Source organism: Candoia aspera, chromosome 17, assembly GCF_035149785.1.
Source record: "Candoia aspera isolate rCanAsp1 chromosome 17, rCanAsp1.hap2, whole genome shotgun sequence".
In the NCBI taxonomy this organism is placed as follows: domain Eukaryota; kingdom Metazoa; phylum Chordata; class Lepidosauria; order Squamata; family Boidae; genus Candoia; species Candoia aspera.
In genome coordinates this window covers 3,008,311-3,023,418 of record NC_086169.1, presented here as the reverse complement: position 1 = coordinate 3,023,418, position 15,108 = coordinate 3,008,311, and the positions used below count along the sequence as shown (strand labels likewise).

At 48.7% G+C, this 15,108-nt stretch overlaps 2 protein-coding genes across 2 annotated transcripts; both read right to left on the bottom strand.

The window, feature by feature from the left end:
- Positions 1–1,931: 1,931 nt before the first annotated feature.
- Positions 1,932–8,294, bottom strand: FLAD1 (flavin adenine dinucleotide synthetase 1). The gene is made up of 7 exons (XM_063316852.1): positions 7,923–8,294; positions 6,252–7,011; positions 5,871–6,018; positions 4,840–4,938; positions 4,435–4,624; positions 3,304–3,377; positions 1,932–2,308 (listed from the first exon to the last, which is right to left on the bottom strand). The coding sequence occupies exons 1-7, from the start codon at positions 8,025–8,027 to the stop codon at positions 2,173–2,175; spliced, it is 1,512 nt and encodes a 503-aa protein (XP_063172922.1). The 5' UTR covers positions 8,028–8,294; the 3' UTR covers positions 1,932–2,172.
- A 2,854-nt stretch (positions 8,295–11,148) lies between these two features.
- Positions 11,149–14,327, bottom strand: CKS1B (CDC28 protein kinase regulatory subunit 1B). The gene is made up of 3 exons (XM_063316612.1): positions 14,162–14,327; positions 13,011–13,138; positions 11,149–11,641 (listed from the first exon to the last, which is right to left on the bottom strand). Exons 1-3 carry the CDS (start codon positions 14,218–14,220, stop codon positions 11,589–11,591), a joined length of 240 nt encoding a protein of 79 aa, XP_063172682.1. The 5' UTR covers positions 14,221–14,327; the 3' UTR covers positions 11,149–11,588.
- Between the last annotated feature and the right edge of the window lie 781 nt (positions 14,328–15,108).

Below are 15,108 nucleotides of genomic sequence, written 5' to 3'. Positions count from 1 at the left end.
ACCTCAGCACCACATCCGGTTTCCCGACGGAGCGAGCCAGAAGCCTTCTCCTTTTTGGGGGGAGTGGGCTGGTGATAGAACTTTGAATAGTAATTTTTAAAAAAGTGTGCAAAACAGGGCTTTGGGACCGCCCTTGGTGTCCAGGGACAGACTCCCATGAAGAAATCCAACCGATTTGTATTGCGGCAATTAACCGGCCCAATTATTTCCCCGGCCTTGATGAACGGTGGCCCTCCTCGGTCCCCACGCTCTGAGCGGGGAGGTTATGCGGAGCCGGTTCAGGGATCCCCCCCCCCCCGCCATCTTGCTCTGGCCTCTTGGGGATCCCAAGGCTGAAAGCATCCATGCGCAGCCCAAACGCCCCTCCGCAAAACAGCCTTTTGCTTGCCCGGGGACCAAAAAGACATCTCCACTTACTTGACTGCGTGGCCAGGAATAATTCCAGCCCCAGTGCCAATGTGGGGAATCGGCCTCTGCGGGACGCTTTAATCCAGCAGCTCCTTTAGACACCAGCAGCAAAGGAAGAGATAGAAGCATTCTCGGAGAAGTTTCAGCTTCCGCAGCACGGGAAAGCGAGCCTCTGGACGGCCTGCCGTAAGCCGCAGGATCCCGTCGAGGCAGCCAGGACCGCCGAATGTGGGCCCTAAAACCTTTCCAGAGAGGACATGATGCTCTGGGTCAATCAGGTACCAGATCTGCTTTTTAAGCCACATGCGAGGCACCAGCTCTGTTGGTTGCCAGCCCTGGAAATATCTGAAATATCTGGATGAAACGCCCGCCGGGCCACAACTAAGCCGTGGGGCCCCCGCGCTAACAAAGAGTAGGCTTTTGCTCTGCGCAGTCATGACAAAACATGTTTCCAGTTGATTCTCCAATTAGATGCTCGCTGTTTTCGTCCGCGAGAGCTCGGAAACATTTTGTGCATTGGAGTCTTCGGCCTGGGGCCCCTGTGTTGCCCCCATGTGGATGCCAGCATTCCCCCCCCCCCAACAGCCAAAAATGATGATAAACATGAGGATTAAAATAGCAAAAAGGGAGAGAGGTTGGTGGCAAATGGATAGCAGGGCAATTTGAATGCAGCGGAGCTGAGCATGCCAAGAAAACTCAAGGGAGGAGGTAGTGCAGCCGTGCCGGCCGGGGACGATGGCAGTTGTAATCCCTACCTTGAAATTAACCATGAAAGGAAAGGGGGGAAAAAAAACCTTGCAGGTCAATTTCACTACTTTAGCACGGAAGTCTATTTCACTTGTTTATAGACTGGGCTGCTGAGATTAACACCTCAGTTAACCAAGCAAGGCTCTAAGAAGATCTAAGCACTGCATTTCTGCAGCATGCTAAACTTGTTAATATTAAGCTAGCTTAGGCTACTTTGTGGCTTATGGTGTTGCGCCAACACGGCCCATTCAATTGGTTGGTGGCGCAACCCCACAATCCCCAAGAAAGCTTTTCCGCTCATCCTTTCCTGCAGATTGTGCTGGCTGTTTTGTAAGGCCCCGTAACAGCCGCTGCACCCAGCCCCTTAGCGAATTCATAGAATTAGAGGATGGAGGTACCTCAGAGGTCAGCTAGACCAACCCTCACCCAGCGCAGGAAGCCATATTGGCCAACCTTCCACAAATTGCAGTTTTCTAGATAATCTCACCCAGAATGGGAATCCTAGAATGGGAGGGTGGGAAGTATCGCTGGAGATCATCTAGTCCAACCCCTCTGCCCAGGACAGGAATCCAACCCAAGGGCCTTGCTGGCTGGGGAATTCTGGGAGTTGAAGTCCACCCATTTTAAAGTTGCCAAGGTTGGGAAACGCTGCTGTACAGAACAGATCTCCAATTCCTCATGGGCAAGTCTAACCAGCCCTCTGACTGACTCAATTCACAGCAGCGCCAAGCTCAAAATGAGGACCGGGGAACACCGTGAACTGGAAATAACAGGGATTTATTCCCTTTTTCTTTGCAACGCAGAGAACAGACAACACAGCCCGCCAGCCACTGTCTCAGCGGCGAGATATATAATAATTCGGGGCATAAGACCCATCTACCAGATGCCAAGGGGACTAGAGAGGCCCGAGGGTGGCTGTTGCCATGCATTCACTTCCACTCTAATAAGCCGGGCCTGAACTCAGTTACTTTTTTCAGGCCTTGCTGAACCAGCCATGCTGGCCACGGACATCACAGTTCAGTGGCGGGAGACACGTTCCTCTTCTTCGTTTTCCAACTCGTAAGCTGGCCGGTAGGATTCCTGGCCTCGTGCGTCTGTGTAACGCAGAGCTTGGTTTTTCCGTGTGTTGGTCATGCTGCCCAGCGAGGTGTAACTGCCAAAATGTGGAGCCAGCCAGAGAAAGGAAAGAACCAGGACATCATCAATCCACAGCTAATCAGCTTCATTACAGGTAGTCCTCACTTAATGACCATTTGTTGAGTGATGCTTCAGACTTACGACGGTGCTGAAACAACCAACTTACAACCGGTGCTCACGCTTAAGACTGTCTCAGCATCCTTGCAGTCACGGGATCACGATTTGGGCACTTGGCAACCGGTTTGCATTTATGACCGTTGCAGCATCCCGTGGTCACATGGCTGCCATTTTTCGACTGTGGCGATTTGTAAAATTGGGTCAGATTCGCCTAATGACTGCTTTGCTTAGCAACCAAAATTCTGGTCTCAATTGTGGTCGTTAAGCGAGGACTACCTGTACATACCCATTCTAACCAAAGAGACCATTTCAGGAGTTAACCCTTGTTTTTCGAACAGGTGTTTGGTGCCTGCGTGATTTCACATAAAACATTGTGCCTATCGTCCCGGCTTTGAAGGACTACAATCCTAAAGGGCTCAGCCAGCATCACTGGCTGCAAACCCCAGAAGGTTCAATTCGTACAGCCGTATCTGGAAGGCTTGAAATCCTCTTTTTTTGCCCTGGCAAGAACTCTGTGGCTTAAATCAAAGGCGGGAAAGTCAGATCTGGTTGAGTTTCCAACGCAAAACGACCCCAGGAGCCTGCCTCTCGAAATCAAGAGTCAACCCCTGCAAACTTGTGTAGGTCTCAAAAAGTGTAGACCTAGTTTGAAAACAAACCTCACCCCTCTGAAACAAGAGAAAAATCCAGAATATCCCAGTCTAGTGAGCAGCCCTGTCCACGCTGGCGCTCTCCTCTTCTCCCCCACGCCCCCCATGTTAAAGACGGTCACATTCTGAACACATCTGGGCTTTTAAAAGCTTCCTAGGGTCTTTGACTGCTTACGAGTGCAAATACTCCTGTAAATGCTTTTTTTCCAGCTTAGCTAAGGACCCAAGAGGTTACTGCACTTACCCCTTGTCGTACAGAATGCAGTAGGGAATGTAAAGGCTGCGAAGAAAGCCCCATATATCGTGGTACTTCCAGTCCTAAGTGTCAGTCAGGAGAGGGGAAAAAATAATCAAGGGCATGAGTGGGGGTTCGACACGCACATCGCAAGAACCCACCAAGCCTGTTCCAGCAAGAAAAGTTGGATTGTAGGGGCAGTGCAACTGAAAAGCAGTGATTCACAAAGGGGAGACATTTTTTTTAATGCCAAAATTGAAAAAAAAAAAAGTGTTCAAGCGCCCTCCGTCCGTTAAAAATAAAGGGAATTCAAGAACAACGAGGCTGGAAATGTTAAGGGTGGCATGCCAATTAATACAGATTCTTAGTTAAGATGAATTGAGTTTATTATGGCTGATAATTGTGCTGGGTGACATATACTGTGTTGATCACCGCTCTTGAGTGCTTTAAAGTTTAATAGCGAGTCTTAAGACTGCCAATATGACAACCTCAATTATTTATTGCTAATTAACAAAAGTGCCAGACTCCACGACACTCCTAAATCCCTGGTTTATTCCCTTGTGGTTGATTCCCTCATTCTTTTTGCGTGCCTCTTTTTCAAAACTTATGTATTTTCTTTAAAGGGTCTAATAAAAATGCCAAAATTAAAAAAAAAAGTGTTCAAGCACCATCCGTCTGTTAAAAATAAAGGGAATCCAAGAACAACAAGGCTGGAAATGTTTAGCGACGGTTCGGACTTACGACGGCGCTAAACCCGACTTGCGACCGGTCGACTTGGGACCAGTCCTTGCACTTACGACTGTCACAGCATCCCTGCAGTCATGTGATCATCACTTTCAACCTTCCCAGCTGGCTTCCGGCAAGCAAAATCAACGGGAAATCGCGTGATTTGCTTAACCACATGATTCGCTTAACAGCCATGCGATTTGTTTAAAGACCACTGCAAAAATGGTCGCAACATCGGGTCTGGGTTCACTTGACGACCGCATCACTTAGCGACCAAAATTCCGGTCCCCGTTGTGGTCGTTAAGCGAGGACTGCCTGTATTGTCAAGACGCTGGTCTATGACTGTAATAAAGATTTGATCGGATCGTATCCTCCAATGAGCTCTATTAAAATACCAGCCGCAGCAGGACTTACCAGCAGAGGGCTGACCCGCATATACTGTGGCCACTCGGGGTCCGTCATGCAGAAGGGCGTCAGGGTGCAGGAGTAGGGATCGGTGCGACGCGTACCCATCAGCACAGCCTCCAGATTGGGCTGCTGAGTTTTCAGGATGCCGAGAGCCTCTCTGATGTTCCCGTGGACCACACAAATGCGAATCTTGTACCTGTGGGAAGAATCGCCGGGAGGTTTGACAAGTGCCAAAATGCCCGGATTCTGTGTCATGGCTGTTTTTGGAATCCCTTCCTCTGGATTGGTGGACGGGACCGTAGTTCTGCGTGAATGCAGGACTGCTGAGGCTCCACAGCAAAAAAGAATGCGGCAGCAGACTTGCCCTGACGTGGCGTCAAAAGATGCCCCAAAGGAAGCTTCGGTGCCTACCGCTGAGCAGTGTCCTGAATGAACTCTTCCATCTCCGGGAAGGGAAGCGTGGTGCGGACGTAAAGAGCCTGCAGCTGTTCCAGCTTCTCTGGGTATCGTCTACAGACGAAAAAGTTGCAAAAAGGAAGAATTGAGGTAACGGTGTGTGGGAAAGACCTTGGGAGACGGGGCAAAGGGACGCTGCCTAGAAAATGGTCAGATAAGAGAGGGCTGAGCCTGCAGCTGCATAATGGCTGGAGAAAGAGGCTCAGAAGGGACCCTCCCTGGCTTCTCGGGCTGTAAAGGAGACGGGGGGAGAATTGGACTTTCAGACTTGCAAGATCCTGTTAATGTAGCCTTACAGTAAAGTAGAATTAGCTCAACTGGTTGTGTTTCCTGTCTGGTCTACCTGGGAAGGCTGACACCAGCCGCCGGTCTGCTTTCAGTCAGGGACTGGTAGTTACCATCATCTGGTCTACCTGGTTAGGCTGACATCAATCTTGCAAGTCTGAAAGTCCAATTCTCCCTCCGTCTCCTTTACAGCCCGAGAAACTAGGGAGGGTCCCTTCTGAGCCTCTTTCCCCTCCCATTATGCAGCTGCGGGCTAAGCCGCCTCTTATCTGACTGTTCCCTTGGCAGTGTCTCTTTGCCCCGTCTCCCAAGGTCTTTCCCACATGCCACTACAATAAGCAACAGCATCGAGAGCTCACCTGACTGTCTTGGGGCTCTGATCCCACACAAGCTCAACTGGATGGCCTCCAGTTGTGCTTGATCACAGCCCCCATCATCCCCAGGTGTCTGGGAACCTCAAGCCACCAGATCTGGAACACACCAAATCGCGCGGGGAAAGCCGGTCAAGTACCAGCATTTTAACCTCCTGCAAAACCGAACTTGGAGCTATATGGATGATACAGACCTGAAGCCAACCCTAAGGACTAGAAACTAGCCTCTTCTTTCTAAAGCCCACCGAAATTTAAGATTTTAATGACGGTTTGGGAGGCTGGCCTTGCAAGCACTTCAAAGCAGGATCGAAAGCAGAGAAAGCAAGGCACCTGTGCACAGCAGCGTAACAAAGATGCAACAGGGCCGTGCAGTCTTTCCCGCCATTAAACCCAATGCAGATTTTTGAGATACTGTAGCTATCCAAGCTTTCTTCAATGGTCCGTAATGCTGCTGCCACCTTCTGCCCAAGGGGAGAACCTGTGGGTAGGAAGGAGAAGGTGCCATGAGCAAAACCTCGGTTGACAAGGGCCAGAAATCTGTGGGCTTCCTGGGGTTGCTAACCTATATCTCCCAGCATAGGGGCAGGGAAGGATAGGGGCAAGGGAGGGTTCTGGCAAGAAGCAGGGAAGAGTTGTAATTTGGCACCAACTGGGGCTTGCCGGCTCTCCTATCTCGAAAGATATGCCCGTACGGCAGATAGGTCTACCTACCGGATTCAGCCAAGCTGTAGACATCCGTAGCGGCCCGGGAGATGGGATCGGCGATCAAGGGCACCACTAACCCCGAAGGCAAGTTCTCCATCAGGAAAGCGTGGACCTCGTCCAGCTCTGCCTTCGAGTCCGAGTCAAGGATCAGCTTGACTCGGTGGTAGTTACTGACCCAATCGGGGTACGAGCCCAGGTTAGTGCGGGGCCAGAACTTGGCGTGGGCTTGGTTGAGCACCGAAGCGATCCGGGTTTCTTCGGCATTCACGTAGATCTCCTGGGAGTAAAACTGGGTCTTCTCGTTTTGGAAGAGATGCCCGAGACCATCCAGGGCCCGTTTCATCAGCGACGGGATGCCTGGGAAGATGTACACATTTCGGACGCTGACGAGGGGGAACGGGAAGGTACGGCCTGTCTCCTTGTCCACCCCGTAATTGAGAAGGGATGACTCGGGGACACAAGCCAGCTTCATCTTGGGGCTCTCGGGCTTGGACTTGCCGAAAAATTGGTTAACTAGCTCGACCATCTCTGGGTGGGGACGGACTTCTTCGCCGAAGGCTTTTGCGATGGCTTCAAAGGTGACATCGTCGTGCGTGGGGCCGATGCCACCCGACGTCAAGACGTAAGTGAATCTGTTGGCGAAGGATGTGACCTCGGTGGCAATGGCGTCCACTTCGTCCGGCACCACGGAGATCTTGGCCACCTTCACGCCCAGCGAGCGGAGCTTATGGCACATGAAAAAAGAATTGGTGTCCTGAGTGTAACCCTGCAAAGAGAGACAGATTTTAGCAGGATCCCCTTCAGTCGAAGAGGGCCCCAGTTCTGAAATCTGTATTTTAAAATATATACCACGTTTTATTTTTTATTTTAAAATATATACTATGTTTGCTCTAGAAATCTAATTCCAGGTCTCCTCTGCCTTCTTCCAGGTTCCTTGAGGACTAGTAACTTAGTGACCTGCTTTTGCAAACCAGCTGTCCCTTACGATGTGCTGCACAAGGCTTAAAACAGGGTGCCTCAGACTGAATCTGTGTTTGCCCAACCACAGAATTTGATCTGAAATAATAAATTTGGAATCTCTTCTACCTCCTGGTAGATCAGTTGTCAGAGACCAGGTTCAAACCTGCACGAAGCTTATACTAATAAGCCACAATTGGCTAATTTATACAATAAAGGCACATCAAGACAAATAAACCACATTATGGCTGTCTTTACAGACCGTGCTAAATCCTACTCAATGAAACATAAGTTGCTAAAACAGTGACTGTCTTTGTGTAATCCCTGAATTACACATGGCTGGCTGGGGAATTCTGGGAGTTGAAGTCCACCCTTCTTCAATTTGCCAAAGTTGAGAAACCTTGGGTTAGACTAGTTGGGTACTAGTTCACCCTCAGCCACAGAAGCTCAGAGGACAGCTTGACCAAGTAGCCCTCTCTCGGCCTGGGCTACCTTGCAGGAGTGTTGTAGGAAAAAACAGGGGGGAGCAGGCTCTGTCTGCTCTCTTAAGCCCCGGTGCGAAAAGCCGGGTATAAATCTAACAAATGAACGAGTCAGTCCGTAATCAACACCACGTTCGCGAACAATTCAGTTTATTGTGTCACCGACGAAGTTTAATCCGCTGATCAAAGCTGCCTCGATTTCTCTAAAGCACACACAGATGTAGGAAGGCTCAGGTACCTTTAGGATCTCGTCTCCGATTACGATGATGCCAGCAGTCACGGCCACAGGATTAGAGGCACTTCCCCTGCTTCTTGAAACTGCCCCATCATCATGGGACGCCATAACTTGGAGACGCCCCCTCGGCTCTCTGGCTTGCACAATGTTCCTGTGGAGCCAGCGGTTCCAGCGAATGAGCGACCGGCCCTTGGATGCTGCCAGTTCTAAGCGTGGCCCCGGGGGGACCCGTGAAGCCGCGCTGCCTGCAAAACCCCAAGGAAATTAAGATCTGCACGCCCGTTACAACCCCTTGGACGCAGGATGTTTTTAAAAAATACGTTGGTGATTGCTTTCTTCCAGACATCTACGTTCTATTATTATCATTTCTTGCTTTTAAAGCCATCCAGAGCGTTGCAGAGTCGGGCAGCCTCGGACCTGTAGAATTAAATTAAGTGGATTGGCTTCCCGCAGCCTTGTAAGGCATGGATTCCACTGTTTCCAGAATAAATCACAACCAGCTGCATTGGCATCGGATCATAAACAGCCACTGATAGATTACAGGGGCCATTTCTCAAATTGGGAGAGCTGTGCGCATTCTGCTTAACTTTGTGCCTTTATTCTACAGCAGTGTTCTTCAAACCAGGCCACTTTAAGACGGGTGGACTTCAACTCCCAGAATTCCCTGGCCCAGCCAATTCTGGGAGTTGAAGTCCACCCGTCTTAAAGTGGCCGAGTTCGAAAAACATGGTTCCACAGCCTCCATGGGGCACATTTCCATTTGCAAAGGTGGAAATCATAATAAAACTGATGGGAAGTCATTAGGAAGGCCCCCACCCCACCCCACCCCACCCCACCCCACCCCACCCCAGGCCCAGGCTGGCCATTGGGGAAACTGGATATAAAGCACAAACCAGGCTACAGCCAGTTGCCCCAGAGCTAATTTTGCACAATATAATTTCAATTTCCTGGTTCCTGCGAGAAAGGCTGGGTGGGGAGGATGGGAGTTGAAATCCACCCAACAGGTTGAGGAAAGATGCTTTTGGGGAGGAGGGAGGGGGTGAAGGGACCCCCCCTTTCCCAAAACGGCCCCATAAAGACCTGTGATCTATGATTCACCCCTGTGTGTTAATCTCAACAACAGCAGGCAATCCCAAATGAGAGGAGCCATCACCTCCGGCGGCGGCGGCTATTTTACACTCTGCACATGCTCGGGGACGTGCTCCAAGGAGGCAGGCACTCTGCTCATGCTCGAGGGCGCCTTTTGCAAAGCCTCCAGGGCGGGCGAGACCATTTCGTGCCGGTCTAGGGGAATTCCTCCCGGGGACCCCGCGGCTGCTCGCCTTCCCGAGCCCCTTCCGACTTACCGAAGCCTTGCTCAAGAAACGGCTCGAGGGCCCCGCCTGCCGCTCGCCCATTGGCTGCTTCCCCAGGGAGCCCCGCCTCCCCCGCTTTCTATTGGTCTGGCGTGAAAGGGGCGAGGAATGGAGGCACCGCTGATTGGCCGGCGAAGAGGAAGAACGAAAAGGAGCGACGCTCTAGGCCAAGGGAAACTACATTTCCCATCATGCTTCCTGGCCCTCCCTTCATGCGAGGACGTTACCCTTTGGACGGGGAGTGAACTTGTTTTTCTCATTATTTTTATTCATAACAAATACCCTTTCCATCAACGCTGCTGAAAGGCCGAAAGCACCCACTTCCTCCTTTTTCTGAATGGCATGCAATGTTGGAAATTGCCGTTTCTGCTTAAGAATCCCGCGTTTGCAGACCTCCTCTTCCCTCCCCACCCCTCTTTCCTTCTGTGCTATGCTATTTTAAAACTGCAAGCCTGCCAAGAAGGCCGGCCTTTTCCCATTGATTGCATATATGGAGCTCTTTGAACGACACATCCTTTGAATAAGGAAACCTCTGGATTGCAAAGGTCCCTACGGATCGCTCTCGAAGGCACTGGATCGATTAGCTAAACTGAACAGATCCAAACCCTGTCAACAATCTTTATATGGATCAGCTCACGGAAGCTCCTTTGGCAGGTCAGAGAAAACTGAATATTCTATTAAGAAATACTGATGTTGGCCAATCCCCATCTTTAATGGGGTGCAATCGAAGCTACACAATTCCACCCTGTAACATGTTTATTTTCATTTCATGTTTATTTTTATGCATTTTGTGTTATTTTCATGTTTGTTTTCTATCCTGCCTTTATTATTTTTATAGCTTAAAAAACACTTGGGCAAAATTCAGCCCATTGGTCCCTTGACTCTGTCTTTCCTCTCTCAAATAGCTCATTTCCTTAGTGAGTTTTGGTTACAAGCCTCAGCTCCTTTCCTGCTATTTCTACGGTTCAACTCTCATTCTGCTCTTCAGATCACCCTCAATAATTCTCCGAAGGCTACGGGTGCTTGGCTGTGTCTCCGCCGCCGTGCACGGAAGGCATACAATGCTTTGTCTTCTGCCTCTTCCCTGATTTCAGCCATTCACACCCTGCTTTTAAAATGACCCACATCCCAAGCAGGTAACGTAATAAACACACAACACAATGAAGCTGCAGTTAAAACAATACTTTAGGAAAAATGTGTTTCAGCATAACATGTGTAAATAGAAAGCACTTTGATCAAAAAAAAAGCTTTGCAAAAAATTTTTTAAGGCCTCAGGGAGAAGGATTCTAGCTTTCTTGACATGGTAGTTTTTTTACATTTACAGAATGCTTATTTAATAGTGCAGTACATTATATATTGACCTGTAATGCAAACAGGGCCCTTTAAAAATACAATACGGATGTAACTACAGGAAGCTAGTACATTTGCCCACTGAATCAACAGCTTAAATATGCCTACTTTATTTTTTTTATAGATCCACTTGCTCAAAGTTTAAAGTCCTGAATGGCTTGCTTTGGAACACAACATAGTTGAATTTTAATCCTCCATACCAGTGTTTCTCAACCTTGGCAATTTAAAATATGTGGACTTGGACTCCATGGCTGGCCGGGGAATTCTGGGAGTCAAAGTCCACCTATTTTAAAGTTGCCAAGGTTGAGGAACACTGCTTTATACCAATACCTTTCAAATAGTTGTTTGAACTCAGTATAGTTACATCAACGCTTCTACTACTTGCTCACAACTTCCAGTTCACTTTTACAGGAGTCCTCCCTCTGCTAACTATTCAAATTTCCAAGTTACACGCAGGATACCCAGCTTATTTGAACAGCAAAGAAAACTCAGTGATTTGGGGTACCCAAAGACAGAAATGATCCTTAACACCGTGACCCTTTATTGACACAGTCCGAAGAACAATCATATTGAGAATGACTTTTAAAAGTTCCAAAGGAGAAGCTGAAATACAAGATTAAAAAGGAAATGCACATTTTAAAAAACAAGAGCAGAACAAAGTTTTGCAAGACCTGGGATTTAAAAAGCAAATTGGCCCCTGAGCTGGATCGAAGTGGAGCTTTCAGCCAATATAACAAATTTTTAAAATACTGAAGTTGCTTAGTTTTCGCAGACCGTTTTGCCGGATAAAGTATCGGTGGCAATAGCAGCTTTTCTCGGCTCTGCTGGTGTGCTGATTATGTTGAGCAGTGTTTTCTGGACTGGCATCTTAAAATATTCCTTGAAATTTTACAATAAAGACAAGAACCAGTTGCTCACAAGAAAGGTGCTTCTGTCTAAAAACATGGAAGGGGACTGATGTGTGTCATTTTTCCAGCTTCTTTGGCAGCGGCCTTCGGAAGAGCAGGATGTGTGGCTCTGCAGAGAAAGAATGGCATGCAAAAAACATCGTGAATATTGAGAACCTGGGTTTCTCCCCCAGTGTGAAAACTATCATAAACCCCCCTATCAGCTTTTCTTTACTGGCTCTGTTCACACAATACACATAACCCAGCTACTGAGTTAATTTGCTTTCTGTGTTTTTTATTTTAAATACTTTATTAGAAAGCAAAATAACATAAACAATACATACAAATACATATAACAATGAACAAAGAGAAAAGAAGAAAAAAAAAGGACAAAAAGAAGAAAACAACAAAGCTTATTAAAAAGTGGTTTCCGACTATCTAAAGTGTGATTTTAGATCTATAGTTATGTTCTCTTAACTTCTTCTCTATTTTCAATCTATGTCACCCCTATTTCTATTTGATTAAGTGTTTAGTTGCTAAATCCTATATACATATTGTTATTTTTTGCATTGTCCTTATATAATCGAGAGAAGGTTGCAATTCATTCTTAAAATCGTCCATATTTTTATCATTTAACAGGTCCGTTAGTTTTGCCATCCGGGCCAAGTCCATTATCTTAATTATCCATTCTTCTATTGATGGGGCAGACTCTTCTTTCCAGCTTGAGGTGTAAATAATTTGTGCAGCAGCAATCGGCTTTCTGTATTTGTTTTCACAGTGTATTATACCGCAAAGAAACCCAGCAGAATATGCTGAGCTGAAAAAACTAACCAAGCTTGGCATGCTGAGCGAATGTGGCTTTGCAGAAGCGAACAGACCAGGTTCGAAGTGTTGTGTGAATGTGGTCACTGGCTTGGCTATGCTCTCTGGAGTTTCAGACCCAGGTCTCTCCCAGCTCTGCTTGAGAATGAATCTCAGTGTGTGCAAAGCACACACTCCCCCCCCCTCTGAATTATAATTCCCCCGAAAGGTGATGTATAGCTAATCCATTTGAAAGTGTTTGTTGGGTCTCCATGGCCCTGTTTGCATGACAAAATGTGTTGTGAAAATACCCTACAGCAGTTAATTAATCCCAGCAAGAACCCCAGACGGGGTTAGTGATAGCTCCCATCGACCGCAATGTGCAAACATCTCACAATTAATTCTCTCCTGTTTCCAAGATAGATAGCTAGGAAAAAATAGGAGTTCTCCAGTCATTCAATCTTTGGTTTTCTTTTAATCCCTGCTTCCACGTGTTTATGGGGGGATGCCAGCCCTGCGAGGAAGACCAGACTCTTGCCCATTCCAGGGGAGGATCAAAGTGGCTTTTGAAAGGTTCAAGCCCCAAACTTTTTAATCCTAGGGAAGGGCGATAATTGAAACTCTGGCCAGGCGCTTTGCACTGCGACCTCACGATCACGACGAGTGGTGCGGATACGTTTTTAGCACTTTCACCCTACCTGGTTCGTGGATCATGTAATGGACCCAGCCTTGGCTCTGTTGGACCCCCAGGTTCCGCCACTCCGATTCAGACATCAGGTGGGTCTTGGGAACCAGCTTGGCGATGTCCTTGGGCAGCATAACGTGCCTGCAAGAGCAGCCGGATAGGGGAGAGAGGGGCGGGAGGCATTGTTGGCATCACAAGCATCTGCCCAAGCTATGAAACACACCTGGGGCGGCGGCGGAGAAGAGGCAGCTACGTTTGGCCATGCAGAGCGATGGGAGCTGGAGTCCCACCAACTTGCCCAGCGCATCCTACTGCTAGGAAGCCCCACTGAATTTTTTTGTCCTTCCCCACCCCCATCTTGGCCTGACCTGCTGCCGGGGGTCTCCCGCCTCAGCTCCCATCAGCCCCAGCCTGCAAGCTCAAAGGTTGGGAACCATGGGAGATGTAGTCCAAACGATGCCAAATGGACTGTTGTTTTTTTTTGGGGGGGAGGATTTTACGGTCTCCTAGAACCCCTTTAAAAGGATCGAGGTGGAGACCAATTGTGGCTAAGTCCATACAGAGCAAGAAAAAAGGTGGGATAAAAATGTCATAATAGTCATAATTTGTTTGTATTTATTGGCCGCCCAACTCTGGTGGACTCAGGGCAGCGTGCAAAACGAGGAAAAAAGCATTAAAAAAAAGCAAAAAACACAAAGTCGGAGAGAGAGCCCAGACAATAACAACCGTATAAATGTTATCTCTTAATATAAATATCACATTAACATAATATCAGTACGATTATATGCATATAATATCAACGTGTTATACATATATATATGTGACATTATATATAATATATATAATATTATTATAACTATGTATTATTGATACATATACATATTGTGTATATAAATGTTATTATATATATTTTATATATATTATATATAATCATATATATATATATATGTATATGATTATATAAATATTATATCATTGGGACCGATAAATAAATAAAAAGTCGGAGCCGTGGGCGTAGCTCCGCCCCCGCCCAAACCCCGCCCCCACCTCCCGCTCCCCGCTCCCCGCTCGTGCCGTCGCCGCGGCAACCTCTAGCCCCGCCCCCCCCGCCGTCCACGCGCCGCCGCGCAGCTGCCCGTCACGCCAGGCTCCGCCCCCTCTCACCGGTACTCGAACTCCTCGTCGTCGTATTTGTCCGAATAGTAGATCTGTTTGTGCGTCATGATCAGGAAGCGGACCGCGGGGCGACCGGCGCCGTCTCGCTCCCTCCGGGCGCTGCTCGGCGTTTCCCGACGGCCCCCGCGGCGCCCGAAGCCCCACCCTTCCTCGCTCTCGCCGGCGCCCGTTGGAGGAGGACGGGAAGGGGGAGGAGCCCAGCGCCTGGATAATATGAGCCCGTCACCGCCGCGCATGCGCCGCCTCCCGGCCTCGCGCGGCTTTCCCCTCACCTCGCCCCCCGAACCGCCTTTTTTCAAAAGCCGCCGCCTTCGACGCCGATTGGGCGGAAGGGTCTGGGGGCGGGGGCCTGAGGAGGCGCGGCGGAACCTGATTGGCTGTCCTCGGTTGAGGGGCTGCCGGCACGCCAACCCTGCCCATCCTCACCCTTCTTTACATGGGGCTTTCAGCTGCATGTTTTATTTTTATTTGTTTCATTAAGGGCCATGTAGGTCAAATAAAAAGTTTTTAAAAAGGGCCTGGGGTCTCATCGATAAAACGTGAGGTTTAGAACGGTCTCGTTTTCAACCCCTATAGCCGGCCCCCAGATGTTTGCACGCTCATTGGTCTCCGCACTACACCCAAGGGCCAATGAAACAGCCAGGCTAACAGCCAATCTCATTGGAAGACCGATATTGGGGCAACCAATCGGGTTGAGAGTTGTTTTGGAGGGAAAGTATAAAAGCAGTCAGCAGGGAAGCCACTTGGTCAGTCCGCGGAAGAGTTAGAAGAGAAAAGAGCGAGGTGAAGCCGGGGTGAGAAGAAACGGGGCGTTTCCCTGCCAGCGGCTAGGAAGAAAGACGCTGAGGCGGGGACCGCGACCTCTGAGGAGGAAAAAAAACGCCGTCTTCGGTGGTAGCTGTTCTGCCACACCCACAAGAAGCAGCAGCAGCAGG

Coding starts and splice junctions, on each gene's coding strand:
- FLAD1 (XM_063316852.1), bottom strand. CDS start 8,027: ATGGCGTCCCATGATGATGGGGCAGTTTCAAGAAGCAGGGGAAGTGCC. Junction 3,378..4,434: donor TGCGGGTCAGCCCTCTGCTG/GTAAGTCCTGCT, acceptor ACTGACACTTAG/GACTGGAAGTACCACGATAT. Junction 2,309..3,303: donor TGCATTCTGTACGACAAGGG/GTAAGTGCAGTA, acceptor ACATTTTGGCAG/TTACACCTCGCTGGGCAGCA.
- CKS1B (XM_063316612.1), bottom strand. CDS start 14,220: ATGACGCACAAACAGATCTACTATTCGGACAAATACGACGACGAGGAG. Junction 13,139..14,161: donor GACGAGGAGTTCGAGTACCG/GTGAGAGGGGGC, acceptor CTGCTCTTGCAG/GCACGTTATGCTGCCCAAGG. Junction 11,642..13,010: donor TTACATGATCCACGAACCAG/GTAGGGTGAAAG, acceptor CTTTCTCTGCAG/AGCCACACATCCTGCTCTTC.